The sequence below is a fragment of the Barbus barbus genome, assembly GCF_936440315.1.
Source record: "Barbus barbus genome assembly, chromosome: 6".
NCBI classification, from domain to species: Eukaryota; Metazoa; Chordata; class Actinopteri; order Cypriniformes; family Cyprinidae; genus Barbus; species Barbus barbus.
Genome location: NC_136734.1, coordinates 19,563,351 through 19,590,823, shown reverse-complemented (window position 1 = coordinate 19,590,823; position 27,473 = coordinate 19,563,351). Strand labels below are relative to the sequence as shown.

Below are 27,473 nucleotides of genomic sequence, written 5' to 3'. Positions count from 1 at the left end.
ACCCGGAAACAGAGCTTATGGTGCTTTGATATTTTTCACACGCTTGTACTTTCTCACTTACCAAAACCTGCCAGCCCCACTGGTGAGCTCTTCTTTCTTCAGTTGTTACTTAGATCAATCGAAGGCAGTTATTACAGACTTTTTATATTTGGTTGTACACAGTTATTGTACTGTAAGCTAGTAAACTGATGTTATGTTCTAGCGCTCTTCGGCCAGTGAGCTAGCTGCATGTTTTGCTTTCTTTTGTGATTTCATCAGTGATATCAGAATCTCTCTTTTTAAATTTTAGCATGAAACACTATAAAGGCAGCAGATTTCCTGTATAATGTGTTTGGGTGTTGATGTTTTATCATTTGTCAATGAAATTTATTGTTTTATTCTGCCTGTTAAATTTTTTAAGTTTGAAAGTTAAAAAAAAATGAAAAATCACTGAAATGGTTATCGAAAACATATTTAAAAATGATCTGTTTTCAGACTGTTGTCTCCAAACTAACTGTTTTGTTTGTAAAGCTGAAGGCAGTAGATGTTTCCTCTGGCTGAGGAGGAGGATGTTCCCTAGAGGTTACGTCTTTTCCCATAAAGATGGGCAATCTGAACATTTATTCCAGCACATTCTACCTCACTCTGTGTCCCAGCAACGGAGGACTGAAGCCCATCTGAATTTAACAAAGTAAGTGGATATTGTGCTTTTGAAATTAAGTATTATGTTCTGTGAATTCATTTGATTTCTTCATTTCTGTCTCTGTAGTTTCATTGGTCCAACGATGAATGTTCCTCGTTTGATTCCAACGTATCAGTGGACACCAGTGGAACAACCTGACGAATCTTTCAGTCCAAATGGTGTAAAAAAAAGCAACAGAAAGTGAGTAGCACTCTGGCATCTTGAACACGTGACCACAAAGCACTGGAATTGTCACTAATCTGTATTTCAATCAGTGGGGTGTGTTAAGTTATTTGCCTCAAACAAAATATAATTTAATGTGCCAGGAGAAGGAGAGATAATCAAAGTCAGAATGACCAGAAGAGACAGCGCTTCGGTTCTCCAGGTCCTCACAACCAGCCTGCAAGAAATGCCAACTTTACCTCCCAACCGGCGACTGGACCAGTGTCAAGCAAAGAAGTGTGTAATTCTTATTCCAGCGTCCCCACATGCTCATCTGCCGCCTCTAAGACTGGAGGCTGTGTGCCATCTTTGAGAGAGGGATCCCATCAGAGCGCCTTTCACCCATCATCGGCCAATGATAAGGTGAACACACAAATAAAGCCAGGAAAGACTTAGTCACATGATCTTTATTTGATACACACAAGTTAATGGCAAAGTCTGGAGAAGTAAGTGAATATTTTACAGTATTATATTTATTATTCTTCTGTCCACAGCTGACTCAGCAGATTCTCGACCTGTTTCATGCTTGTGAGCAACAGAATGATGATCTGGAGAAGAAGGAACATTGCAGAGCAGCACTGCAGAGGGACATCCAGACAATCTTCCCATGTACATTGCACTCATATTTACAGATATTATGACTGGAATCTTCCCTAGCCATTGTTTAAAAGAGTAGTTCACCCAAAAATGCAGGCCATCCAAGAGTTTGTTTCTTCATTGAAACAGATTTGGAGATATTTAGCATTATATCACATGCTCAGCAATGGATCCTCTGCAGTGAATGGGTGCCATCAGAATGAGAGTCCAAACAGCTGATGAAAACGTCACAATAATGCAGAAATAATTGACGCAAATCCAGTCCATCAATTAACATTTAAAGACGTAAAAATAAGTTGACTTTTTAATTGGAGAAAGCAATATTATGGAGATTTAGTATAAACGTGCAACTTTTCACAAGACATTAATTGATGGACTGGAGTCATGTGGATTATTGTGATGTTTTTATCAGCTGTTTGGACTCGCATTCTAACGGCACCCATTCATTGCAGAGGATCCATTGCTGAGCAAGTGACGTAATGTCAATTTCTCCAAATATGTTCTCATAAAGAAACAAACTTCATCTTGAATGAGTACATTTTCAGCTTTTTTGTTTTTGGGTGAGCTACTCTTTTAATTTGCATTCTTCATGAACAAATTTTGCTCTATTTTTGGTCAAGGTGCACAAGTCGTCTTGGCCGGGTCATCTTTAAATGGCTTTGGTAGTCGCAGCAGTGATGCAGATCTTTGTCTTGTCATTGAAGAGGGAACGGTAGGTGTGATCTAAAGGAAAGATGCTTTGTTTAGTTCTGTGCAAATAGTTTCTATACTAATTGTTCAGGCTTTGCTGTTTTAGGTATAACTCTCTACATACTCCTTTGTAGGTAAACCACAGAACAGATTCTGTCTATGTTCTTAGTCTTGTGCGGAAATTGCTTTACAAACTGTGTAAGTGATTTGCCATACATACATCATTAAACAGACGTTTCCCTGTTCATCCACTAATGGCATTACTGCTGTTTTACAGCTTACATTGAGAGGCCTCAGCTCATCAGAGCTAAAGTGCCCATTCTGAAATTCAGGGACAGAGTCAGGTAGGTGTTTTCAGTTTTTGTGTTGTATTTGCAGTCAGAAATGGGTGTGCCTACACTACTATTCTATTTTTTTTTTTTAAATCAATACTTTTGTTTAGAAAGGATGCATTAAATTGGATCAAAAGTGACAGTAAAGGCTTTTTTTTAATATACAGAAGATAAGATTTTATAAAAGATTTCTATTGCATATAACATAAATGCTGATATTTTGAACTTTATATAAGTTTAATTTAAGCAGCAACAGTTTCAGCATTTAAATAAGAAATCTTTGAGCAGTAAATCGGCTTATTAAAATAATTTCTGAAGGATCATGCGACACTTAAAGACTGGAGTAATGGCTGCTGAAAATTCAGTTTTGCGATCATTGGAATAAATTACGTTATACTAAAATGTTAAATTGTAATAATATTTAACAGTATTAGCGTTTTTATTTTTGATCAAATAATAGAAAATATTAAATTTTGATACCTTGGTTAGTATAATTGACTTCTTTCTAAAAAAAAAAAAAACCTGTGAACTATATTTAACCAGCATTGGCAGTGTGAATGTAGCAAGCATGAAAGGCAGTATTATCTTAAAACGAAAGATCAATACATCAGCTAACCAGTTTTATTTTTAAATTCTTTTACATGCCAGTGGTGTGGAGTTTGACTTGAACTTTAACAACACTGTTGGTATCAGAAACACCTTCTTGCTGCGAACATATGCCTATGGTAAGATCAGAACTGATCAGAATTGTGTACCTAATTTAAATCTTTATGAAAATGTTATTTATTAGTTTTTATATTCATTTCAGTTGAAAAACGTGTTCGTCCTATCATCCTTGTAATAAAGAAATGGGCCAGTCATCGCCGCATCAATGATGCCAGCCGAGGAACACTGAGTAGCTACACGCTGGTTCTTATGGTCCTGCATTACCTTCAGAGTAAGTCATTTTTCTAACGTTTTGGACTAACACACTAAACATTTGTAATTAGCAGTGTTTGAACTGAGAGTGCAGTGAGTCTTACAAATATGCAAGCTTTCATGTGCTTTTCTGCTTTTGTTGTTCTAAATGTTTGTTTCAACCTCATATAGCTCTTCCTGAACCTGTCATTCCATGCCTTCAGATGGATTATCCAGTAAGCAAATTGTCTAATAAATAAATGACACAAAAAGATGCTTTTTTTAAGAATTTACTTCATGCTGCAACCATTTCTTTCAGGAGTGCTTCAACCCTAAGATGGACATTCATCTTGTGCCAAGTGGACCAAGCAATATTCCGGCTTTTGTGTCTAAAAACCAGTCATCCCTGGGAGACTTGCTCTTGGGTTTCCTGAAGTACTATGCCACTGTTTTCAAGTAAGTAACATTATTGATTTATGGCACAAATCATTGGCATTGATCAAACTAATATTTTAGGCAAAACAAGACAATATTCTGAAACTTTTTTTTTTTATTCTAGGTCACTTTATTTTGTAAAGTTCTGTTACCTCAGAATTTGTAGTGCTATAACACATAACCCTCCTGTTGTGTTGCGATCTTTTTGCAGAGGTCAAAAGTTAATGCTAGTAAATGTTATCACATTGGACTGACTTTGTGCGAACAGGGTATAACAGCAAAAAAATGTTTTTTACTGTTGTTCACAGTCAAAAGATTGCATATTTCTTGTTATAGTACATATTATTATTATTATTATTATTATTAAATATTGCATTCAATCTTTTTACCAACTTGTTTTCTTTCGTTTAGCACAGATTTTGTTTTTCTTTTTGGAACTGATTGATCATAAGTCTCAGACGGAGCTGAAGAATCTCAGTTTTTGAGTGAACAGGAGTCCTACGACCAGACGGTTCCAAAAAAGAAAAAAACCTACAGTGTTTTTATGCATAGATTTATTTGTGGCGGCCCACCAAAATATCAGCATGGACAACACTGACAAATAGATTTTCTTACACTTAAAAACACTTAAGAAACACTTACCTGTGCTAATTGAAAGAAAGCAAGTTGACAAAAAGACTTGACTCCAAGATTTATGATAGGTGGTAAAATGGCATAATGAGAGATTTGCAAGCAATTTTTAAAAAAAGGCTGGCCATTTTGGACAGCACAGCACAAGGCTAAATAATTGGCAATCAAATTTGTAATGTTTGTGTCCAGGTTTACACAGCAGATTAGCTTTACTTGTATTAGATAGGGGCCAGTGTTGCTAACAAAAACTAACCTAAATCTAAGCCACCTGCAAAGCTCCTGTTTCGTGTCACTTTGCTTGACTGACAACAGCAGGTGAAATTCTGGCTTTGCATGTGGCCCTGGTCCAGATGGCCCGCTCTAATGCTCCTAACACTCTGGATATGTGCATATGCTTCTTAGAATAAACAAGTCTGAATGCACTGAAAAGCATGTCTTTACAGTTAATTGTTATATTTCCACAGATGGGATAAGCATGTGATCTCTGTGCGTGAGGCAAAAACTCTTCCTAAGACCAATTGCAGAGAATGGAGAGATAAGTTAATTTGTGTAGAAGGTAAACAGTCCCAAAGTCTTTGTACATCATGTACTGAAAGAGTACATAAGTTACATAACAGTTGTTTGTTTTTATTAGTATTTATCAGTCCCCAAGAACTTGAATATTTGTACTTAAATATTTATTTATATTTATACTAATATTTTTTTATTTTATTGAAATTTGTATTTTTTTTTAGAACCATTTGATCGCACAAACACAGCCAGAGCTGTTCAAGAGAAGGTTAAGTTTGAAGCCATTACCGCAGAATTTACAGAGGTAAGCCTCCTTGAATCAAATTAAAATTAAATGAAAAATATAAGTGTTTAAATAATATTAAAATATGTATGTATGTGTGTGTGTATATATATATATATATATATATATATCACTTTGTAAACTCATTCCTGATAACTTGCGTAACTAAAATAAGTATCTCATTGTTTTACAGTAATAATGTAATATTCCATGTAGTTCATCAGAGAGTGAAATCTTAAAAGTGATTGTCTTCCTGCAGAATATAAGAAGGTATATAGATCATTTCAGGGTGGTAATACAGGAGTTTTGTTTTTATGCAATCTCTCTGCATTTACATTCGGTTATGTAAGTTTATTCTCATACAGAGCTACTTTTAAGGAGACTAAAGTTGTCATGAGGAATGGGGAAGGTCTACAGAACAACTGGAATTTGTAGTTACATTTGCAAAATACTATTCTGACCTTATTTATGAACAAGGTCTGTTGAAACAGCACTGAGTTTGTTTGGTAAAGAGCTTTTATTGTTCATTTACAGTCCTACCAGACTCTGCAGCTGAGAAAAGATCTCAACTTCATCCTGCCTCTCAAAAATACAAGACCAAAAAGATAGCATGACCCCAGATAATAATAAACATACAGATTGGATTAAACCTGGAGTCTTCAGTTATACATTGTCAGAAGAAATGCTTTACTCCTTTACAGAGGGCTTTTGGGTATACTGGAATGTTTTGAGCCAAATCCATTGAGCTGACTAGGATATTATCTGGTCCCTAGTCACATCAGTGTCTGTTTGAGTTGTACATGAAATTTCATACACTGAGCAATATCTTTTGCCCATACGGTACACAGTCTTGCAAAAAAAAAAATTCTCTGAGCATTTTTGGGTTTATTAGCCAATATAATCCTTTTCTAGCTCACTGAAATCAAAGCAAAACTGTATAAAAATATCATGACAACTGTTCTGTGATCTTTGTTTTCCTTAAAAACCCCAAGTTGTAAAAAACACTTTTCTGTTTTTCTGGCAACTGACTACTTTTACCTGAACATTTTCAGCGATTACTCTTCTATTGGTTTCTTATATTCTGTCATGGTTTGTATAGTTTGTGTAGTCTTTTAGATGTTTATATATCTGATTAAAATGTCTCTGAAATTGTAATTTGACTTGTCACTTATTTGTTTAACTTTTACTCCCATGTTTTGTAGGTAATATGTTCTGGTAAATGCAAATATTACGAGAAAGTGATCTTTTGTGGAAGTGGTAAAACTTGTGCATTCCTTATATTTTAAGGGAAATTCTTTAATATGATCAAATTGGAATACATGTATAATATGTTCAGAGATTGCTTTCATGTGAATTGAGAACTGGATTGATTTCTGCATGGCAGTAACACTTTCAGCTGCTGGTAAATGTGATTTATGTTTTAATGTAGTACATCATCCATTAATGGGTTGTTATTCTCGATTCATAGCATAATGTGAGTTTTAGGGGTGTTAATATGGCTGTCTGGAAGGGTTAGAGAATAAATTTAGCTCAGTCCTCGTGTCCCTCGGGGACATGGCGGTGTTCTCTGCGTCTCATGTTACAGGGGACACCGCTGCAGATTCATCCAAGCTTTACTGTTCAGGACTTAGTTAACGATGTGCTATTGTTTAAAAGTTGACAGAGGAAATCAAATATATGGGACAATATCCTTAACTGGGGTAACAAAAGCGGGGACACCTGTGACTCTTTCCCAAGTACGCAGGCTTGAGCTCAAGAATATTTGAAGTCTATTTCCAGCAGCCGCTGAGTAAGAAGAACTGCGCTCAGCGAGACATGATCCCAGCGCCAAGCTGCACTCTCCAAGACTGGTTTTTATTTTAAAATAACTACCGTATTTCGATTATCAAAATGGATCGTGCTTTGAAAGGGGAACGTGAGGGGGCAGAGCCAGATATGGAGGAAATGCAGGACGTGGGGTCAGGAATAATGGATATCGACGACGAAGAGATCGAGGAACTTCATAAAAGGTAGCTTCCCACGGGTGCTTTCTAGTTAAAAAGCTTCACATTAAGGATCATATCACCTAGGTCTTTGAATGTTCTGGGTGATGTATAAACCCCCAAGTGCTGTGTTCAAAAAAATATATGGTAATAAGTATTTTATCCGTCCATATATTTTCGTTTATTGGAATTTTTAATTATTTCCAACATTTTGGTAACCAAAAAAAGTTCGCAAACGTCTGAGGTAAGCATAGCTACAGTTTTGCCCACTTATTTTCAGGTAAAGTTGCTCAGTTTTGTTGCTAAATGACGTCGTGACATCATTGGATGATGATGATATGATGTAACCATGACGCAAAACTGCATCATTAAGTAGAATACACATCGAAATGACTCTCATCTTAGCAAAGAATATAATTTGAAATATCTTCATTTAGATTTGTTCGTAAAAATAATGAACATCTAATATATATTATTTGTAAAAGTAATAGGCCTTTTTATTTTTAAATACAACATTGAATTATTGAAAAGTTACACATTTTTTTTGAACAACTACATTTTATGTATTTTCTAAGTGACTAGTAAAAACTACACATTATTAACAATTATAGTTTTAAGCAGTAGTAAACTAAATGCTACACTCTAAGGAAAGACCATAAAAATAGGGCGCAGTGCTGTTAATATTAAAGAACTTTCTGTATTAATTTTTCACCAGCATTTTACCTGTATTTTAAATTACACATTGCATTTTGACAGATATACTGAGCAAGTGCAATTAGCTTGATTCACATGTGATGTGTGTACTGCTAGGCACCTCTCTCCTATTCTCTACCAGCTGATGTGCTTCTTAGCTGGCTATAGCAGTTCAATAGTTTCTTCTTTTTGTGTGGTTAAGAGGAAAAATGCATGCCTTTTTTATAATTTGCGTCACTTTTCAAAAGTTGCTAGAAGTTGCCAAATACATTTTAAAAATAGCTTGGTGCTTTTATTTTTTATTTTTAAAGTTGCTAGGGTAGTCTGAAAAGTTGATCAATCTTGGCAACACTGAGGTTTGGACCATGCCCTTGCCACATTGTACTAGGCTATTTGTCTTACTATCAAAAAGCAGTTTTATAGAGGCATCCATTAAAAAAATACAATTGTTCTATTTTACTAATGTATTCATTAACATTTGAATGTTTTATAAAAAAAAATTTGTTTGTTTTTTTTAAGCGTTGTATTCCGTACTAATAGCTGCTGATAAATGCAGATATTCTACCATCTGCTTCTGCTAATTATTTTTTAACTTTAAGTTTTAACATCATTAAGCACTAAACATGATATTCGCCATATGATACCTCAGACTAGAATATTCTACACCACGTTTTGTTGAAACATTTCTAAGCTCTTTTTGGTTAGTTTAAAGGAAGTTGTGCAAGATCCATCAGTGAAGCCTAAACTCCAGTGCCTGATGGTGGACCCGTCGTTCTCCATGGTGACGGTACAGAGTGAGGACAGTGGGATAGTATGGGAGACTGCTTCCAGTAGATGCTCGACTCCATGGGCTTCAGAGGGAAGCTCGCCGTCTGAACAGTACAGCCTGGAAGGTTCTGGAACACAGGGGAATATTGTGATCATAATGGATGAAGACAGAATTAAGAGGAAAAAGACAAGCAGCAGAGGCAAGCTGGGTGACCGATTTAAAAAGTCGAGCACCAAACTACCAAAAAGTCGGATAGGTGAGGAAAGACCCGCAATGATTGAGGTGTCTCTGCCAAATATCAGATCTGAAAACAACGAGGATGGTCAGTCTGCTGCAAGCAAGGATCAAGATCTTTTTAGTTTGATATCAGAAGGTTTTGAGATACTCAATATTGTTGTACCTTCAAAGCTCGCCACAGTAGATGAGGAAGATAGCGGTGAACTGGTGGAGAATTTGGCCTACTTGGATGATACCCCAAAGATAAAATCCAAACATAAGCATGAACCTGTTGCTACAAACAGTTGTCCTGGGAACACAGAGACAGACATTGAGGAAATAAAGAAAAATGAAAGCTTGAAGGAATCATCCCATATCTCTGCTGATAAACAAGCAAAGAGGGATGAAACTCCTATGGATTATCTTGAAAAATTCACATTGTTAGATGAGCAGACGCCTAGTGATAGCACTACACTGACAGAAAAACTTGTACCAGAAGTTACTGTCCAGCCAAATGAACCTCAGGTGACTCAGAAAGAACCAAAAGCAGATGAAGCCGTTGATGAAGATTCTTTTGTGTTTATCAGTGATGTTGAAATTGCAGGTGAACATCTTGATGAAGTGTTCTATGGAAATAAGTTCAATGCAGTGCCTGTGGTTCCCCATGAGTATGAGGAGCGAAATGGAAGAACAGGAAAAGAGATCTCTAAAAGTCTGAAAGAGAGTGGATCAGTCTTATTTGGAAGTCAGGAATGTATCCTCGCACCTGTATATCTCCCCACCGGACCACCAAAGATCATAGATCCAGTTCTTCTTGAGGAGCCACGAGCAATGTCCTTCCACTACTCAGACCTTTATGAGGACGCATTAGGAGACCGAAAGAAAGAAGATGACTTCTCAGATGCGGAGAGTGTCGTTTCCGAAAGGTCTTTCAAAAGGCGATACTCTGATTCTGATGACGGAGATGGTTATCTGGAGAAATTCATATTAAAAGATGAAACACCAGTGGTTGCAAATGTACCTAAGGCTAAAGAGCAGGAAGATGGGGGAAAATTTGCATGGTCACAAAGTAAATTCGAACTCACTGGGTGTTTAGAAAGAGCACAAGAAGAAAATGATGAAGTAACTGCTGAACAACCGTGTGTGCAAGATAAAAATGAAAGTGAAGTGCCGTGTGAGTCCACAGGGTGTTGTTCAGAGGGGCACTGTGCTCCAAGAATCCAACCAGAGGTGGAAAAGATAATTACAAGAAAGGTCACATTAGACGACTTGGTTGCGAATCATAGTAGGACAGATGAAAAGCAATGTGATGTCACTGTCTTTATCAATGACAGTATCACAACAAAAAGTGACCCTGATGACACACGACCTCATGAAGTGGTTCAAGTCCTTGAGCCAGAAAGCAAAACCACCAATAAAGAAGAACACAGTGGACAAGAACAAATAAGCCAGAATGCTCATATTCAAGTGCCTGGGGGTTTAGCGCATGAAGATGTTATTAAAGCTAAAGATGAATTTGAAATTCAGCTTGAAACAAAGAGCTCAGAGAAAATCCAGGCTGATGCACCACCTGTAGTCGAAAACATTAGTGTTTCTGAGACCAGTGTGGATAAACGTCACAAAGCAGCTGATGGCATTGCTGACATTCAGGAATATAGTATTATTGCTAAAAATGACAAAGGAAAAACAAATAAATCCAAGACACAAGACAAAATTGTAGAGCCAAATATTACTCAAAGGATTGATAAAGACATAGTAAAACGAGAATCACCTGAAATATTTTCTCAGGGGATTATCAATATCAAAGGACCTCTGTTAGATAAAACAGAACCTCCTAAAACTGAAGAACCTTTAAAAGCAGAGGTCAAGCCTTCAGAAGAGACTGAAACAAGCACACCAGATGCTACTAAAACTGAACATTCGGCATCTAAAGCCTTAGAAATTGACTCTCTCGTCCATGAGAATGGAGAAATACTTGCTGTAGTTGAGGATAAAGTGAGTGAAGGATTAATACCCAAGAAGGAGGAACAAAAGCAAGTACTTGACAGAATTGGTGCAGCACAAGAGGTTGAGGCCCGTGTCGGTACAGAAGAAGTGTTAACAGAACTTGAAATGAAGCCAGAGTCTGAAATTACATCAGTTCAGAGAGCTTCAGAAAAATCACATTCGTGTGAAACAGATACAGCAAACACTGAGCTTCAGATTAAACCTGAGATTACAAGTGAGAAAATATATCCAGAATTACAAAATGAATTCAGTGCAAAAAACGAGAAAGCCAAAGTGGAAACAGGTGCAGATAGGCCAAAAAATGAGGCACCAGTGCTAAAACAAATGTTGGAAAAGCAAAAGGGACATATTGACATACCTGAGATTGAACATGGGGTTGCAGAAAAACATGGGAAAGTTGAGGAAATTAAGGTAGATGTTACAGAGGACACAAATCAGAAAGCCGGCACCACAAAAGAGCCAGTTCAGAATGAGATACAAAGAGTGACAACAGAGATTAAAGAAATTATTGATTCAAGCCAAGAATATAGCTTATTGTTAGCTAATGACATGAAGGCATCTGCTCGAGAAAGCATAGAGAAGATGAGAGTAACAGAAGATGTACAGGATTTATCAAAAGTAAGACTGTCACCTGTTGTACCAACAAAGGAGGTACAGGTAGAAGAACATAGTGAAATAAATGACCTGCCCATATTAACCAGAGAAATCCCAGTGAAAGAATCATCCCTTGGTAGGACAGATATTGAGAACAAGATGTTACCTCTAACCTCAACAGAAACTTCAGAGGAAGGAAAGAAAACACAAATGAATGATGCACAGATTGAAGATATAACAGACCTACCAGAACCCATTTCGCCTTCTCCAGTTGAGGAGGACGACACCTCAGCAATGAGAGTCTCACCTTTAGAACCAAAGGATAGTGGGAAAGTTTATGAAGATACTCAAAGAGGAGGAAGCCTAAGTAGGAATATAGGTGTCTTCTCACAATTACGAAGTTTTACCCCTCAGGAGGACCTGTCTGCCTTGAGCTGCGACCAAGATTTGCAGCAGGAAATCACGGAGGAGTTTGATTTTGAGATGGTCACCGAACAAGAGGCAAGACAATCTGAACAAGCTCTAGCTGAGGATGGGCACCATGAACAAGTTGAACTGTCAGATCTAACCCTGGAAACCGGCTTTGAATATATTGAGGGTTTAGATAGTGCCCAGATGGCGGAATATGAACAAGAGGAACTTGAAATTCAACCAATGGATGCATTCTGCCTTGTTTGTCGTTGCCCAGTACTGTTGAGTGAGGCTGAGCATCAAAACCATGAGACGGCCTCTTTGGATGAGGCCTTTGACAGTATTAAGGTAAGCTAAGTTCCCTGTACTTCCAAAGAGTGCTAAGACATGATTTCCTGACATCAGCTTGACATTTGATCTTTCTCAGCTGGCCTGTCTGGAGAGCTTACATTATGAAGTCACTGATTGCTCAAGGGATTTATACAGAAGGACTCTTCCAGGGTCTAATATTTCCAAATGATAAAAACACATAATTGTCTGTAAAGCAAAATAAAATGTGTTACAGGAATGTTTAAGTATGCATCAGGTAGAGACTGTGAAAGATTTCTTACATTTATTGGCCCTTGACAGCGTTCATAGCAGATGAGTCAGAACCGACTGACTCATAGCAAGCCCTGCATGTCCCATCTGTATGATTCATCTGTAGTTTATTCCAAAGGACTGCACCAATGTGATTTGACATTTGCAAGTATGAACGATCCAAAAGAGAAATGGTGTTTACAAGTATGAAAGTAATAGATGTTGCTCAATCATTCAAGATGAATGCTGAATATTTAGACCTACATTGTGTTTTGCACCTCAGAATGTTTCGTGATGTCTGTATAATGAGTTTCCCATGTGATAATGTTTTCAGAATCAGCTGAGTGAACTGATATCAGTTTTACAAGGAAGATCAGAGAACATTGAAGACTTTGTGTCTGAGCTTGAGCTGGCATACAACACAGTGGAGGTATTTACATTGAAACATATGTAGCATATCTTGTACCATTTGTGGTTTTCATTTTTTGAGGTATAAAACAAATCACATCTAGTGACCAAAATATCATAGACACCCACTGTATTATTGTGACCCTGGACCACAAAACCAGTCTTAAGTAGCACGGATATATTTGTAGCAATAACCAAAAATGCATTGTTTGGGTCAAAATTATCGATTTTTCTTTTTCTTTGCCAAAAATCATTAGGATATTAAGTAAAAAATCATGTTCCATGAAGACATTTCTTAAATTTCCTACCGTAAATATAAATATTCTTAATAAAACTTAATTTTTTATTAGTAATATGCAATGCTAAGGACTTTATTTGAACAGATTTAAAGGTGATTTTCTCAATATATATATATATTTTTTCAGATTCCAGATTTTCAAATTCAGATTTTCAGCGTTCAGATGGTGTATAAATATCAATTTCCAAAAATTGACCCTTATGGCTGGTTTTGTGGTCCAAGGTCAAAATTATTGTGTTGGACAGTGGAGGACCAAGATTAAGAAATCACCGCCCTAGAAAATGTGCTCCCACAACATCTTAGCATTGTGGAGGCGACTTTTGCACTCGGAAATGTGGAGTGAGAGTTTTGTAGTGCTTACGTTAGTGCACTGTCAGCTTGGGGATGCTGTTAAGGTGAGAAAGGTTACTGAGAACTTATCTGCATCTTTATTGTGCTGTACCCACAGGAGAACTTTAATGATTGTGAGAAGATCATAAAGGAGCACAATGAGGAGGTGGGGAAGCTGTTAATGGATCAGTATAATGAGATGTCTCAGGCTATGGAGGAGGAAAAAAAGGCCAAACTGGAGCAGCTGTACGACCAGATTGTCTCGTTCCAGGAGAATATTGACAAGGCCAAGGAGACTGTGGAGATGACAGCTAAGGAGGAGGAAGAGACAGACCCGCTTAAGTTTCTTTCTGTGAGGCTTACGTCATTTGTGTGTTTGTTACTTGCTTAAAGTAGGTCACACTTTAAGATTAGTTTTCATGTATTGATTTTAAAGCCATAGTTGCACTGAAAGCATTTTAAAGTGCTTAGCTAAGATTTGTTAAGAGAGACGATGAACTGTTGATGATCTAAAACTTTTAGTCTAATCAAACCATTTTTTTATTCACCCCTTCTCAGTCATCAAAAGATATCAATATGAGGTAACTGAATGGCCTGAATTTATGTTGCATCAGTGGCTTGCTAACATTGAATGCTAATTAAAATACTTCATAAATGATCTGCATATTAAATTAATCAAAACAGAAGCTTGTTGTAATGCCATGTTGAGTTTGGTGTGTTCAAAACAATGTTTGAATCAAGTGATTATAGCCATTAAATGAATAGAAATCGAATTATTTACTGCATGGGGTATTCACACGCTATGAAAATATTGTGATAAACTGGATTTCTTCTTAGTTTTTCAGTGTCTCCTTCCAGTGATCCTTCTATTCATTTTTTAAATAGGCTGAATACAGCTTTGGAATCCACCATGTCACTTGAACTTGGTCCACGAGGGCTGCTGGTTTTTGAGGATTATGCCAAGGGCAAATCAGGCGATGGGAGGAAAAACAGACAAGCCATTCCAGGTGCGCCTTAGAAAAGATTTCCATTGCAAATAAACACCCTTCACTTTTTACTGACTTGAATTATCACTCATTTTGTAGTGCCTCAAAAACCACATCTTCAGCCTCAACAGGCCAATTCTGCAACCAGCACTTCTGTTACTGTGTATTGGAAAGTCAATGAAGATGACATTATTGACTGCTTCCAAGTCTACTGCATGGAAGAGCCACAAGGAGGTTAGACTAAAGGGAGAATGGGATTTTACCATCCACACGAAGAAAAAAAATACCGTTCATATATAGTATATATTTTGGACCACGCTAACTTTCATTGTATGGCATAAATATGTAGAAACATTTTTCAAAATATGAACATTTTAAGGATAAACTATCCATTTGCCACTGGCATAAAAACATGCCAATCTGACAAAAAAAAAAAAACACTTATTAGTATGTTAAATTATGTCAGTGGGATGCTCAAATGAGCTACGTGCTTCAGTTAAAGTGTGTTAAATGTAATTGAATCTGCAGCGATCTCAGAGGAATACAGGGTGACAGTGAAGGAGAGCTACTGTAATCTAGAAGAGCTGGAACCGGATAAGTGTTATAAAGTGTGGGTGATGGCAGTGAACTACACAGGCTGCAGCATGCCGAGTGAGAGACTACCCTTCAGAACCGGTCAGTTGCTCATCGTGTAAATCCCCTCTGACTCGCCTGATGTTTTTTGAGAGCAAGAGGTCATGCTGCCATATGTATGTGTCATAATAAATCAATTTATAACGAGATGGCCATGTGGAGCCTCTTTACGAGATAGATCACTAACACTTAATGTGAATGCAAAATGTAAGTGTTTTTAATCCAGATTAAATATGTAGTGTTCACATTTAGCAAAACAAATTTAAGATTAGCGGTTTGTCTGTTTTTGATCAGTAACTCAATTCACTGTTTCCTCAGCTCCTTCTGTCCCGGTGATCCAGACAGAACAGTGCACAGTGCTGTGGGACACGGCCACGCTGCGTTGGAGCGCCGTTCAGCCCAGCGCTGTGGACAGCTTCACACTGGAGTACTGCCGCCAATACGCATGTGAGAGAGAGGGACTGAGGTACGGTTAACCGGTCTTATCCTCAGCTCTCTGTACAAGCATAAACATTGTTTTTTTACATTTTAGTTAATAGTGTTATGATATTTTTTATTTTAAAGTCGCCATGAATTTAAAATTGACAATTCTAATCAGTGTTATTTTAATATTTTTAGTTACTATTATAGTTTTTATTCATATTTTGAATTAGTTTGTTTTTATATTTTCTGTCTTAATTTTAATTTTAGTTAAAGTTTAAGCAATTTTGTTGTGTTTTTGTAGTTTTATTTGTTTTAGAAATCAGTATCATTTTTATACATTTTTATTTTAGTTTTAGTTATTTAGTACATAAAGTTAAATTAAAGGAAAATGAGAAATTATTACATGTAATGAAAGATTAAGTTAACTATATTAACCCAGATTAAATTTTTTTATTTTTTTATTATATAATTTATAAAATAATATATTGTTATATTATATTATATGAAGTGAAGTGAAGTGACATACTGCCAAGTATGGTGACCCATACTCGGAATTCGTGCTCTGCATTTAACCCATCCAACGTGCACACACACAGCAGTGAACACACACACAGCAGTGAACACACACCCGGAGCAGTGGGCAGCCATTTATGCTGCGGCGCCCGGGGAGCAGTTGGGGGTTCGGTGTCTTGCTCAAGGGCACCTCAGTCGTGGTATTGAGGGTGGAGCGAGCGCTGGACATTCACTCCCCCCACCTACAATTCCTGCCGGCAACCTTTGGATTACGAGTCCGACTCTCTAACCATTAGGCCACGACTTCCCACTTATATTATATATACTTCATTTTTGGGAAGAAAAAACATTAGCAAATTCCAGTTTATGCTGACTTTATAGGTGTAGTGTATATTTTTAAATTTTTTAAACATAACATCAAATATACTTATTGATAGCCATCGGTAGCATTTGCTATAAATATTTAATGTAGCATATTTCACTAAGAGCTTGTATACTCAAATCCATCGAACACTCAAATGAGGTTTCCCATGATCCCTCAAGGGTGCACATCCGAGCAGGGTAAAGAGAGGTTAAATCTGCGCTTATTGAAAACAGTCACTCCTTACACAGATCCATATCTGGGATAAAAGGCTATGAGCAGAGGGTCCTCCTTCAGCCCAATGAAAATTACCTCTTCTACATCAAATCAGTGAATGCCGGAGGGGCCAGTGAGCAGAGCGAGGCAGCCCTTATCTCCACCAGAGGTCAGATTGACTGCTATTATAACATCAGTGCAGTCACATTTACCCATTGTTTACAACGTTCCATGGACAAAATCCAGTAGTAATAATAGGAGCATGGCAATATTTGACAGCATCACTAAATTCTCACTTTTCAAATGATGTTAATTCTGTTTTTTGTAACTGGTGAATGTTGTTGTATGTTAAGGTACAAGGTTACACTTCCTCAGCGAAACAGCCAACTCAGTGCTGAAGGTTTCAGAGGACAGGACCTCAGTAGAGTACCCACACGACATCTACAATAAAATGTCTTCTATCATAGAGTAAGTCCCTTAAACAATTGTTTTCATTATTACAAAACTAACACAGTAGATACATACTTTATAAGTAGAACAAAAATTAATTTGCAACTTCAAACTGCCTGACATATGCTGTTTTCAGAGATGCACAAGTGTGTTTATTTAGAGCAAATGATTATGTATTTTAATGAACTTGTTCCCAGATATCCGGCTGTTATGGCTGAGCTCTTACCTTCTCTTGGACATTACTACTGGGAGACGGAGGTGTCAAAGTGCAAAGCCTACCGCATTGGCATTGCATATCCTAATGCATCACAAACCAGTACACTGGGGGAGAACAGCGCCTCCTGGTGTCTGCACTGTGTACCTACATCTATAAGGTATCCCATTCATGTCATGCACTTACATGTATTTGTGCATGTGTTTCATTATCCTAAAGAGGATATCCATTAGATGTAAAGGTCATGGAATTTTTTTTCTGGACCAGTAACATTTAAAGGTTTGTCCAGCCAGAAAGGTGTGTTTATTTATTTGCTGCTCATTACAGTTTGAGCACCATTCCAAACTGTGGAAACACTGTGTAATTAAGGCTCTTTGGAAATTGAGGAGGTAAATTAACTGGTGCCTTCAAAAAAAATCAAAATGCCACTTTGGTATAACTCTAAAAAAAAATGTGTTCTCTCATTTAATCTGTTTTCTCATTAAAAAGTTCTCTTGGTCTTCCATAAAACCTTTAAAAATAGTCTTGTGTTTAAAAAAAATCCCTGGTCTTCAGCTATGAAGGTACTGTGTACATCGTCTATGATGGTAGAGTTTGCAAATCAGCAACTAGGGTCCTTGCCAATGGAAAGAACAGTTTTAGAGTGCGTCTGCATAAAACGAGAGAAAAGGGAATCAATGTATTTGCATTACATTGCCTATATACTACTAAATTTCTGTCTCTCAAGACTGCATTTATTTGTTCAAAAATACAGTACACATATATATATATTTGAAATTTTTATTGTGTTGTAATATATATGTATTTGACATTTTTATTGTGTTGTACTATATGATATATATTGTATGTATATTATTTGATAGACTTATCGTGTTGTATTAACCCTTCTTCTCTCCAGCTGCAGATTTGAACTTCTTCATGACCGTGTGGAGTCTGACATCTTTGTCATGGACATACCTGCGCGGATCGGCACTCTGTTGGACTACAGTCAGGGTCGGCTGTTCTTCTTCAATGCTCAGAACGGGCAGCTCTTGGGCACTTTTCAGCACACCTTCACTCAGCCTTGCCACCCTGTGTTTGTCCTGGAGCAGCCGGGTAATCTAGAACTAAAAATGACCATGGAGGTGCCGGAGTTTGTTAAGCACTGCTAGTTTACATGACTGAACTCTCAAAACTCTGAGCTTGCTTGTGTGACAGGATACGAATCAAGTGATTCTTTCTTAATAGTAATAAAATGAAACCATATTGTGCTGTCACCTGAAGAATTGCTCAGTTGTATGGTGTGACTGAAGAGATAATGAGGAATATTTAGTTAGGGTGACTGACCATAATGAGAAATATTTAGTCAACGTGACCATACGTCCTGTTTTTCCCGGACATGTTCTGGCCAGGTTTTCTAAATGACCAAAAATATGTCTTGGTTTGGGCTTTGTTTTCTTATTGTTTTCATACTCACTGAAGTTAATGAGCAATAGCGTGCAGGCAGTGTACATAATTGACCAATCATGGCATGTGTGAAGGTGAGAGCTACAGAGAACGGTCAAAGCAATCTATGAAGACCGCAGAGAGCACGTCCATAGGAAAACAAAGCCAAAAGCCAGACCTTTTAGGCAATTTAGAAATCCTGGCCAGGACATGTCCAGGAAAAAGGACATATAGTCACCCTAATTTAGTTTTGTGAAAGGAAGGATTGTTTTTGAAACTGTGCTTTTAAACCCTCCAGAAACGAGATTTTTTGGAGCTGTTGCATTAATTTTGTATATATGAAACAGGAAGTGCATGCGACCAGTTTTGTTGCTTATCATACAGTATGTAACGATCCCCTGGATCAGATGTGCAGACATTCACATTCAGAGGCATTGTATTTATTTTGGAAGCTACAGGCCTCCAGGTTGTTTGAATAAAACAGATGTTGGCACTGCTAATAATGCAAGCTAAATGGAGACACGTGTTTGGAGATGATGGGCAAGGCATCACAAATGAGAGATGAAAATATTTATTTTTCTGTGGTTTACGGTATTTACATGATTTGGTAGGAAAAGGTTTCCATTTAAAATGGTTGGCGGTCTGGATCTCACTTAATCACAAACTAAGCAAAGGGAAATTAAGAGATTTTAGTTTTCACTTCCAGTGGATCACCACAGTATCACATACGTATTTCTTTCTTTTCTGCTATGAAAGCTTCACTGTATGACAGTCAAAATCAGTTACAATCATTTGCATAATAGAAAATGCATTTAAATTCTATTTATTGTCTAATGGCCACATACTGTATGGATAGCATCTTAATTTTCAAGATGTTTTGTAAAATTATTCTTTTAAATGTTTCTGTTGTCTAATCATTTAGTAGTGATATAAATTAGTCTACTTGTATATTTATTTGTATTTCTGGAAACGACTGGAATGAATTAAAATGTTAACAATGCTTCTGAATATTTTTAGTGTCAGATGTTTTTTTTATTAGAGATGTTTTAATAAACAAAGAATTAAGCTCATAGATGAATTAAGATGTTAAAAAGTTTGGGGTCAGTGAGATTTTTCATGTTTAGGCTCACCAATGTTGGATTTGTTTAAAAAAAAATTGATTCGTAAATATTGTTTTATTATTTCATAATAAAATATTATTACTATTTAAAATAACTGCTTTCTACTTTAATGTATTTTTGAAATCTCATTTATTCCTGTGATGCAAATCTGAATTTTCAGCAGCCCTTACTTAAGTCTTCAGTGTCACATGATCCTTCTGAGATCATAATATGATTTGTTGCTCATCACTAATGTTGAAAACAGTTGTGCTGCTAATTTTTTTAAGAAACCATAATCAATTTTTTCAAGAGTTTGGGATGAAGAATAAAAACATTTATTTGAAAGACAATTTGCAACAATTTTTACGTTTAAATGTTACTTTTTAAAAGTATAATTTCATTTACATAAAATATTACTGACCCTAAATATTTTATTTCATATATTTTTTGTGTTATTAACCCCTCTTCTTTCTAGCTGTAAAATCGTAATTCATCATAGATGGTGGTAATGGCCAGGGGAAAATAACCAGCAAAACAAAGGAGGGAAAAAAAAATCTCCTGTCCTTTCCATTTTCTTGAGGGAATGTGAATATTTGGGGAGCGGAGAGTTGTAATAGCTTCCATGTGACATCCAAACAGCAGCCCTACAGCTGTCGCCCTATTACTGCCACATTTAAATGATGAATGAATGGAAAGTTGTGCAATATGTTAGTATTGTTCATTCAAAGAGCATAAATAAGTTCTGTCCCAATTTAGCTACATTACTTTCCACTGTACAAATAAAAAAGTGTAGCAGGTTTTTCTTTTGGTGTAAACAACTACATAAGCGTCACATAATATACAAGTTAAACTTGTTTTCTTCCACATTTATCTGAGAAAAGTCTATTTCAAAGAACTTCCCTTTATTGCATATATGTACATATATTTGAACATTGCTATACATTGATATATTTTGAAATATACAATTTCTTGAAACAATTACATTAAAAATACAGTCAGGTGTGATGGAATGGCATGGCACAACAATGGACTTTTAAGGCATTCCTTGCATGTATAAAAACTTCAGAAGAATATGAAGAACAATAAATGTATACACAGTACACAAAATCAGAAGTCAAGATCCCTTTACACCAAAAGTCAAGAATGTGGAAAGTTACACAATCAAGTGAAATCAATGGAAAGATCAAATCAAATAAGACAGAAGTATGCTGTAATGAGGCACAGTGCAGACTCTACATGCTTACTACAATATGTGGTAATTAACCTGCCATGTGCACTAATATTAAACTATTATGACCCTTAAAGATGTAGAAATTTAAACTCCTAATTTGATTATTATAAACAACTCTATGATAAAACCATGGAATAAAAGCTGAACACCTAGTCCTGTGCTGGGGCAGGAGTGAAAAATAAATAACATCATAAAACACACAAATCCTTTTGCATTTGGAAAGCCAGCTAGTGCATTCAAAGTTCCTTATACAATGATGTTCGAAAAGCCAATGACTGCTAGGATGGAAAAATCAACTCGCTTCTCTTTTAAACTATAGTATTTGTATCTCAAGTCATCAATTGTCAGCTCAATGTTTATATTAGGCTACTAAAAAGCATTTTCTTTTTTATATGCAGTTGCCACATGTGCTAATGGTTTTTAAATACAACGGATGAAGAATGCTCATTTAACAAGCCCTTTATGTTGTTGTTGGTTTGAGTGTTAGATTTTGTAACATTTCAACAACTGCATGGTGGAAAACTAGTATTCATTTATTATGACTGCATAAGTATGTTAAATTATAAATATAATTTGGAAATATTTACATTTCAATGGAAAATAAATATATTTTGGTAAAGTCAGTGCTTAGATAGAAGGGGTTTATCAGGGAGGGGTCGAGTTCCTCTCGCCGGCCAGGGCCAAGGGTTTGGTATCATGTTTGTGCGGTCTGTGCTGTGGACTGCTGCGAAGATTGTCATCCATCTGTGACAAAAACATACAAGACGATAAGACCCACAGGACAAGCGTTCATTGCAAAAGATGTGCAAGTAGAGACACTACATAGCCAAAAGCATGTGGACACCCCCCTTGTGTGTCGGTTTCATCAGGTTCATAAAATCAAACATACAACCAGGCATACACGGTTTCAAAAACTTGGGAAATTTATGATAAAAAGTGTAAATGTTGTTGCGAGAACATTACTGTAAAAAACACGGTAACATTTTGAGTTTATATCTCATAATTCCGATGCTTTTTTTTTTTCTTGCAATTCTGAGAAAACGTCACAATTAGGAGGTAAAAAGTAGCTTTTTTATTATTTATTTAGTTAGTGGAATCATTCGTCACAATTCACAATTTGGGATAACTATCCTTCTCACAATATCACAATTTGAATTTATATCTCACAATTCAGACTTTTCTCTAAGAATTGAGAGATGATATCTCTATTTGTGAACAATTCTGAGTTTATTCTTCTTTAAAAAGTGAGACTTGTGAGATATAAACTCAGAATTACAAGAAAAAAAAAGTTAGAATTGATTTTTTTTCTTTTACTCCATGGCAGAAATTACCTTCCATATAAAACCCTTAATTATTTAAATGAAAAACCATCAAATGTGTGCGGTCCCTGAGAATTCTGGAAATGTCGACATTATATACTATTATCATAACATTTTTACTGTCAAAATTACAATCGTTTTTATACCGTCTCCTTATAACAAATATTTTCAACACAATACTCCATGACTTTTCTTTTCCACAAAAATAAACGGTTTATTAAGTCTGGTTGGACTCTTTCTTGACTCTGAATTGGGACATCGACTGTGAGCCAGATCCCAGCACCCAATATCTGTGTCTGTCTGACCTCACTGAAGCTGCTGTGTAATTCTGAATAGGAGCAAATACTTGCTTCAATACACAGTGAAAAAACAGTGTCCACATACTTTTAACCACGCAATTGTGATTTCTAGTGACATTAAATTCAGAAGTGAATGAGCAGATCTTGCCAAGACCTTTTCAATAAGGTTGGACTCTTTGTTAACAAGTTGTGTCAGTTTCTGGAGGTTTGCATCGACAGGATCATGGGTAGCCGTCGGTGAGCCTAGCGAGAGGGCATAGACAGAAAAGAAGACAAAAGGACAATGACTGAAGAAAAGCAGGTGTTTTCACGCACATGGGAGAAAGGTTAGAGCAGATACAGAGTGCAGCCAAAGAGACGTAGCAAATCACTTAAAATAGCCACGAGGCCCAAGACCATGCTGTTATTAAACTGTTTTTTATCGTCTGCGATAAGCCAAATGTCTAGGGTTGAAAGCAAAGGAAAGGTAATGAATCACGAATGTCTGGTGGTTAAATTATTTATTTCTGTGATTCAGCAGCAAACAATTGGAGGTTCAGATAAACTAATAAAAAGACGAAAGAGAGCAGAGCTTGATCAATACTATGTTTTTGCGGTTTTATTTATATAGTACTATAGGACAGGCAATGACAGAGGTCTTACTACTTACAGTCCATTCTCTTCTCAGCAGAGGCATCAGTAAAGTAGTTTTTAAGGATGGTGTTGCAGAACTGACAGAGGTTATCAAGTTGGTTCAGGTGCTTCTGAAGCTGCCCACTGGGCAGAGGGGCTTTAATTAGAGGGGCGATATGGCCAAAGACAAAGGCGTCCAGGCTTGTAGGCCTGGCAGATAGAAAACATGGTGAACTTCAGGCTGATACACAAAGATGATTACATTTAAAGGGATAGTTCACACCAAAATGAAAATTCTGCCATCATTTATTAACCCTCAGTTCGTTCCAAACATGTATGACTGTCTTTCTTCTGCTCAACACAAAAGAATACATTTTGAAGAACGTGGATAACCAAATCGTTCACAGTAGCCATTGACTTCCATAGTATTTTGTGTAACTACTGTGTTCAATGGCTGAAAGAAATTCAAGTTTGGAACAACTAAATTATTTAAAAGAGAAAATTAAGACAAAATTTTCATTTTTGGGCGAACTATCCTTTTAACTCAAATGTGTTCACTAGTGTTCAAAAGTTTAGAGTTGGTAAGATTTTGTAATGTTTAAAAGAAGTCTCTTATGCTCACCAAGGCTGCATTTATTTGATCAAAAACACAAAAAAACAGTAATTTTATTATTTATTACAGTGTAAAATAACATTTTTCTATTTTAAAATATAAATTATTCCTGGTGAGGGAAAGCCTGAATTTTCAGCAGCATCGAGTAAATTACATTTCAAAATATATTCACATAGAAAACGTTGGGAATTAAATAACAACAACACTCTATGGACAAAAAACACTAACTTTATTTTTACATAATATCTTTTTTTATGTTCCACGAAAGCAAAAAAGAAAGTCATACAAGTTTGGAACGACATGAGACTGAATAAATGATGACAGACCTTTTATTTTGGGGTGAACGGTCCCTTTAAAGAGCTGATAAATATTATGCCATAAAAGAAGTGAAAAACTCACGTGTCTCCAAAGAAGAAATGGAAGTTCCCAAGTCTGTGGGAGAGCAAATTCAGGCACTCTTTGGCTTCACTGTAGATCTAAAAGAAATTCTATTACTAACCATACAATTTTTATATTCATTATTATGAGGAATGGCATAACTACAATAGCACATTTGTTGTGTGACATATTTCATGATCCTCTGGTTTCTACACTCAACCTTGCTCATGAGGACAGACAATTTTCCATCTCACAATGCAGAGCCGCAGATATTTCCATTTCACCATGGCATTGAAAAAGAATAGATGAATTCAAGGCAATGCATGACAGTTAATGTCTCTGACGTAAAAGTTATGATTGTACATGATTGTGGATCTGTTTTCTCATACCTTTCCCTCTACTTCTGTGATGTTCAGCAATGGTGACTCTGCTTTGGTCAGTAAGATGCGGGACAGAGCCAAGCTGGCCTGTCGACCCGGGACAAAAAAGTTAAGGGGGAATGGGGAATGTGACGTAAACCAAGGTCGGGTCAGGTTAGCATAGTTCTCTGCGTCCACCCAGAATGTGTGCAGCTACAAATTAACAATACAGATGTACACTTAATTCATAAGATAATCATTATGAGGATAAAAAATATGACTTCAGTCAGTAAGTGAATTGCAGATGGACCCACCAGTGCTGGCCGCAGCTTTTCTTCCAGGAAGGCGATATAAGCCATTGTATCTGCACCTTGCTTAGCTGTCAACTCATAGTCGGCATTGAATCTCTGTGTGGATTAAGCAACACATGTATTATTGCCATTTTAATATACAATCCAGGGAGCATAATCACTCTTTCTCAAGCACATCATACTCTGATAACGTATGAATTTATTTGGAAAATCATGTAATAAGTGGGATAATATATAGTCAGTTGGTCAATAAACTCATCAGGATTCTTCTGCTGACAAACACATTAGACAAAAATGAGGAAATCTGTGAACAAATATAAATTTCTACCCGTTTTCGTAGGAAGTTTAGAATTTGTGTTGGTTCTGTGACTGTGGATCCCTCATAATGTAGTTGTGGCACAGATGCTGTGGAGGGAGAAACATGACAGCTGCAGCTTAATCATTAAAGAACTCTGTATCCCCTCTCATGCACTTCAGCAATGTTTGGTATTCACAATGTTACATTTGGAAAATGACATGGATGCTTGTGGCTACATCCCAGACTTTCACTACATTTAACAAGCTCTTTCACCAATATTATTCAAAACAATCCTTTCTGACCTGTGATAGTCCTCCATGTCCAGTCAATAGGCTTTACTGTAAGCTTTGCACCTGAAAATTTTGCATATGCCTGTAAGAGAACATTAAAAACATATTAAGCTGAACAGATGATTGATTAAGGGTTAAGTAAATACTAATAATCATCACTAAAGCGCTATACTGTAACTAGGACTTTTATTATGCTTTTTTATTTTCAAAAGGTTATTATAACTCATGTATTCAGGCAGCTGCAAAAAAACAAATCTACACTCCAGCACAAAACACAAGCACGTTTTTGTAATCTATAATCTAGGTGAAACGCGTTTAAAAGGAGCCCATACCCTTCAGATCCTATCAGCATTATTCCTCTGACCTTCAAGAAATAAAACCAGGAGTTGTGCGACACATATAAGCTTACTACCAACCAGTCAAAACAATGCAATGCAATTCAGTCGAGCTGCTTTTTGCATAACAACTACGGTAACAGGAGGCATCATCTGACAAGTGAACTGTCGCATAAATAGTAAACAGACTTTTATTTCTCAAAGTGACTCGGATCCAGCTATCCGGATCCCAGGACACGGCTCTCCAAAAATGCATCGACGTTCACGATTAAATATTACACTGTGAATATGCATACAGCACACGCGTTAAAATACGCCGTGTAGTTACCAGCACGATGAGAGAGTCTGTGTGCACGGAAGGCAGATCCCAGTCGCCTCCCCAGCAGAGCAGCTCCATGGGTTCCGCCATGTTTGTGTGCTCGACTGAGACTCAAGTCCAGCATCCAGTCAGCCAGGAGACAACTTGCAGCCAGCGAATGTTTGTTAAAATACATAAATTAAGGCAAGAAACTGAAACCTTACTTTTTATTTAATCTAAAAAATACATTAATCAAGAAATAATTTTGTCAAATTCAGCAATTAAATAAATAGTGTTGAAGGAGTAACTATAGTTACATAACAGTTACTTTAATTACAAAATAAATGTAACTAATCAGTTACCGTTACCGAGAAAAAATGGGTAATTAAATTACAGTTAGCTACTTATGAAAATATTAACTATTACAAAGGGGATTACATCTTAATATTTTCTCACACATACTGATTTGATTGATTATTTTCCCAAATTGCATTGACTGCTCTAAAATATAAGAGGAGTTTAGGACACAGAACAGGGCACATGCTTATTCGATAAGGTTTTATTGTCTATGCTTTATTTTTAAGTTCCCCCAAGGCATTGTTAGATGTCAGTGTTTCCTGACATGTTTGCTACGCAAAGATTTGATTTAAAAAACAGTATCTATCAATCTATCTATCTATCTATCTATCTATCTATCTATCTATCTATCTATCTATCTATCTATCTATCTATCTATCTATCTATCTATCTATCTATCTGTCTGTCTGTCTGTCTGTCTGTCTGTCTGTCTATCTATAATTATTACTATTTTATTATTATCTATATTTAACCTCTGAGGTTAAATAGAAGCGTTAAAGTCTGATTTTGTGGTGTCTGTGCTTTAAAAATAAATGATTATAGTCTTAATTCAAGTGAAGAAGGGTTTTGAAAGTCTGACCGTAATCAAGTGTTGAGCCCTAGTGTAAGATTAACCCAGCCTGCTTTCAATGTTTAAAAATGATAAAAAGCTGAAAATATTCATTACAACTTTAGAAAAGTAATAAAAAAAATCAAATGTAATTAGCTACTTTAATAAAGTAATTGAAACACTACTTATTACATGTTAAATAGGGTAACTTCTAAAGTAACCTTTCCAACACTGTATATAAATAATAAAAATAAAATAAAAATAGGTTATATAGATGTATATTTAGGATTTAGGATAGTTTAGGACCTTTTTGCGCTTTTGGCCATCATAAAACAATTCTGTCCGTTTTTTTTTTTAA

The 27,473-nt window shown here is 36.3% G+C and overlaps 3 protein-coding genes across 5 annotated transcripts; 2 read left to right on the top strand and 1 right to left on the bottom strand.

Moving 5' to 3' along the window:
* Positions 1-6,410, top strand: LOC306870617 (poly(A) RNA polymerase GLD2-like). The gene is made up of 15 exons (XM_079418000.1): positions 1-82; positions 511-670; positions 749-862; positions 988-1,246; positions 1,378-1,492; positions 2,101-2,192; positions 2,305-2,368; positions 2,448-2,514; positions 3,151-3,227; positions 3,311-3,439; positions 3,592-3,635; positions 3,719-3,855; positions 4,929-5,020; positions 5,199-5,278; positions 5,792-6,410. The coding sequence occupies exons 2-15, from the start codon at positions 549-551 to the stop codon at positions 5,864-5,866; spliced, it is 1,467 nt and encodes a 488-aa protein (XP_079274126.1). The 5' UTR covers positions 1-82; positions 511-548; the 3' UTR covers positions 5,867-6,410.
* Positions 6,411-6,805: 395 nt separating this feature from the next.
* On the top strand, positions 6,806-18,762 carry LOC306871185 (uncharacterized protein). Its single transcript, XM_079418955.1, has 13 exons — positions 6,806-7,266; positions 8,638-12,277; positions 12,843-12,938; positions 13,663-13,896; positions 14,103-14,125; positions 14,430-14,551; positions 14,630-14,764; positions 15,059-15,205; positions 15,482-15,629; positions 16,712-16,845; positions 17,030-17,144; positions 17,324-17,500; positions 18,239-18,762. Exons 1-13 carry the CDS (start codon positions 7,148-7,150, stop codon positions 18,489-18,491), a joined length of 5,343 nt encoding a protein of 1,780 aa, XP_079275081.1. The 5' UTR covers positions 6,806-7,147; the 3' UTR covers positions 18,492-18,762.
* A 1,976-nt stretch (positions 18,763-20,738) lies between these two features.
* On the bottom strand, positions 20,739-26,348 carry LOC306871731 (metaxin-3). 3 transcript variants are annotated; one of them, XM_079419851.1, is made up of 9 exons: positions 26,239-26,348; positions 25,588-25,657; positions 25,316-25,392; positions 24,991-25,083; positions 24,707-24,889; positions 24,339-24,415; positions 23,364-23,536; positions 22,869-22,957; positions 20,739-21,840 (listed from the first exon to the last, which is right to left on the bottom strand). In XM_079419851.1, exons 1-9 carry the CDS (start codon positions 26,317-26,319, stop codon positions 21,742-21,744), a joined length of 942 nt encoding a protein of 313 aa, XP_079275977.1. In that variant the 5' UTR covers positions 26,320-26,348; the 3' UTR covers positions 20,739-21,741. The 3 variants fall into 3 exon arrangements, with proteins under 3 accessions (XP_079275977.1, XP_079275978.1, XP_079275979.1); XM_079419852.1 differs by having other exon boundaries at positions 24,707-24,784; XM_079419853.1 differs by lacking the exon at positions 22,869-22,957 and having other exon boundaries at positions 20,754-21,840.
* Between the last annotated feature and the right edge of the window lie 1,125 nt (positions 26,349-27,473).

What these genes read in the sequence shown, in the direction of transcription:
- LOC306870617 (XM_079418000.1), top strand. Translation starts at nt 549, where the DNA reads ATGTTCCCTAGAGGTTACGTCTTTTCCCATAAAGATGGGCAATCTGAA. An exon ending in GAAATTGCTTTACAAACTGT is followed by an intron (nt 2,369 to 2,447) that starts GTAAGTGATTTG and finishes GCTGTTTTACAG; the next exon opens with CTTACATTGAGAGGCCTCAG. An exon ending in GCCTTCAGATGGATTATCCA is followed by an intron (nt 3,636 to 3,718) that starts GTAAGCAAATTG and finishes CATTTCTTTCAG; the next exon opens with GAGTGCTTCAACCCTAAGAT.
- LOC306871185 (XM_079418955.1), top strand. Translation starts at nt 7,148, where the DNA reads ATGGATCGTGCTTTGAAAGGGGAACGTGAGGGGGCAGAGCCAGATATG. An exon ending in AGGCCTTTGACAGTATTAAG is followed by an intron (nt 12,278 to 12,842) that starts GTAAGCTAAGTT and finishes TAATGTTTTCAG; the next exon opens with AATCAGCTGAGTGAACTGAT. An exon ending in AGCCCTTATCTCCACCAGAG is followed by an intron (nt 16,846 to 17,029) that starts GTCAGATTGACT and finishes TTGTATGTTAAG; the next exon opens with GTACAAGGTTACACTTCCTC.
- LOC306871731 (XM_079419851.1), bottom strand. Translation starts at nt 26,319, where the DNA reads ATGGCGGAACCCATGGAGCTGCTCTGCTGGGGAGGCGACTGGGATCTG. An exon ending in TAAACTTCCTACGAAAACGG is followed by an intron (nt 25,084 to 25,315) that starts GTAGAAATTTAT and finishes TAATCCACACAG; the next exon opens with AGATTCAATGCCGACTATGA. An exon ending in TCACAGAAGTAGAGGGAAAG is followed by an intron (nt 24,416 to 24,706) that starts GTATGAGAAAAC and finishes AATTTCTTTTAG; the next exon opens with ATCTACAGTGAAGCCAAAGA.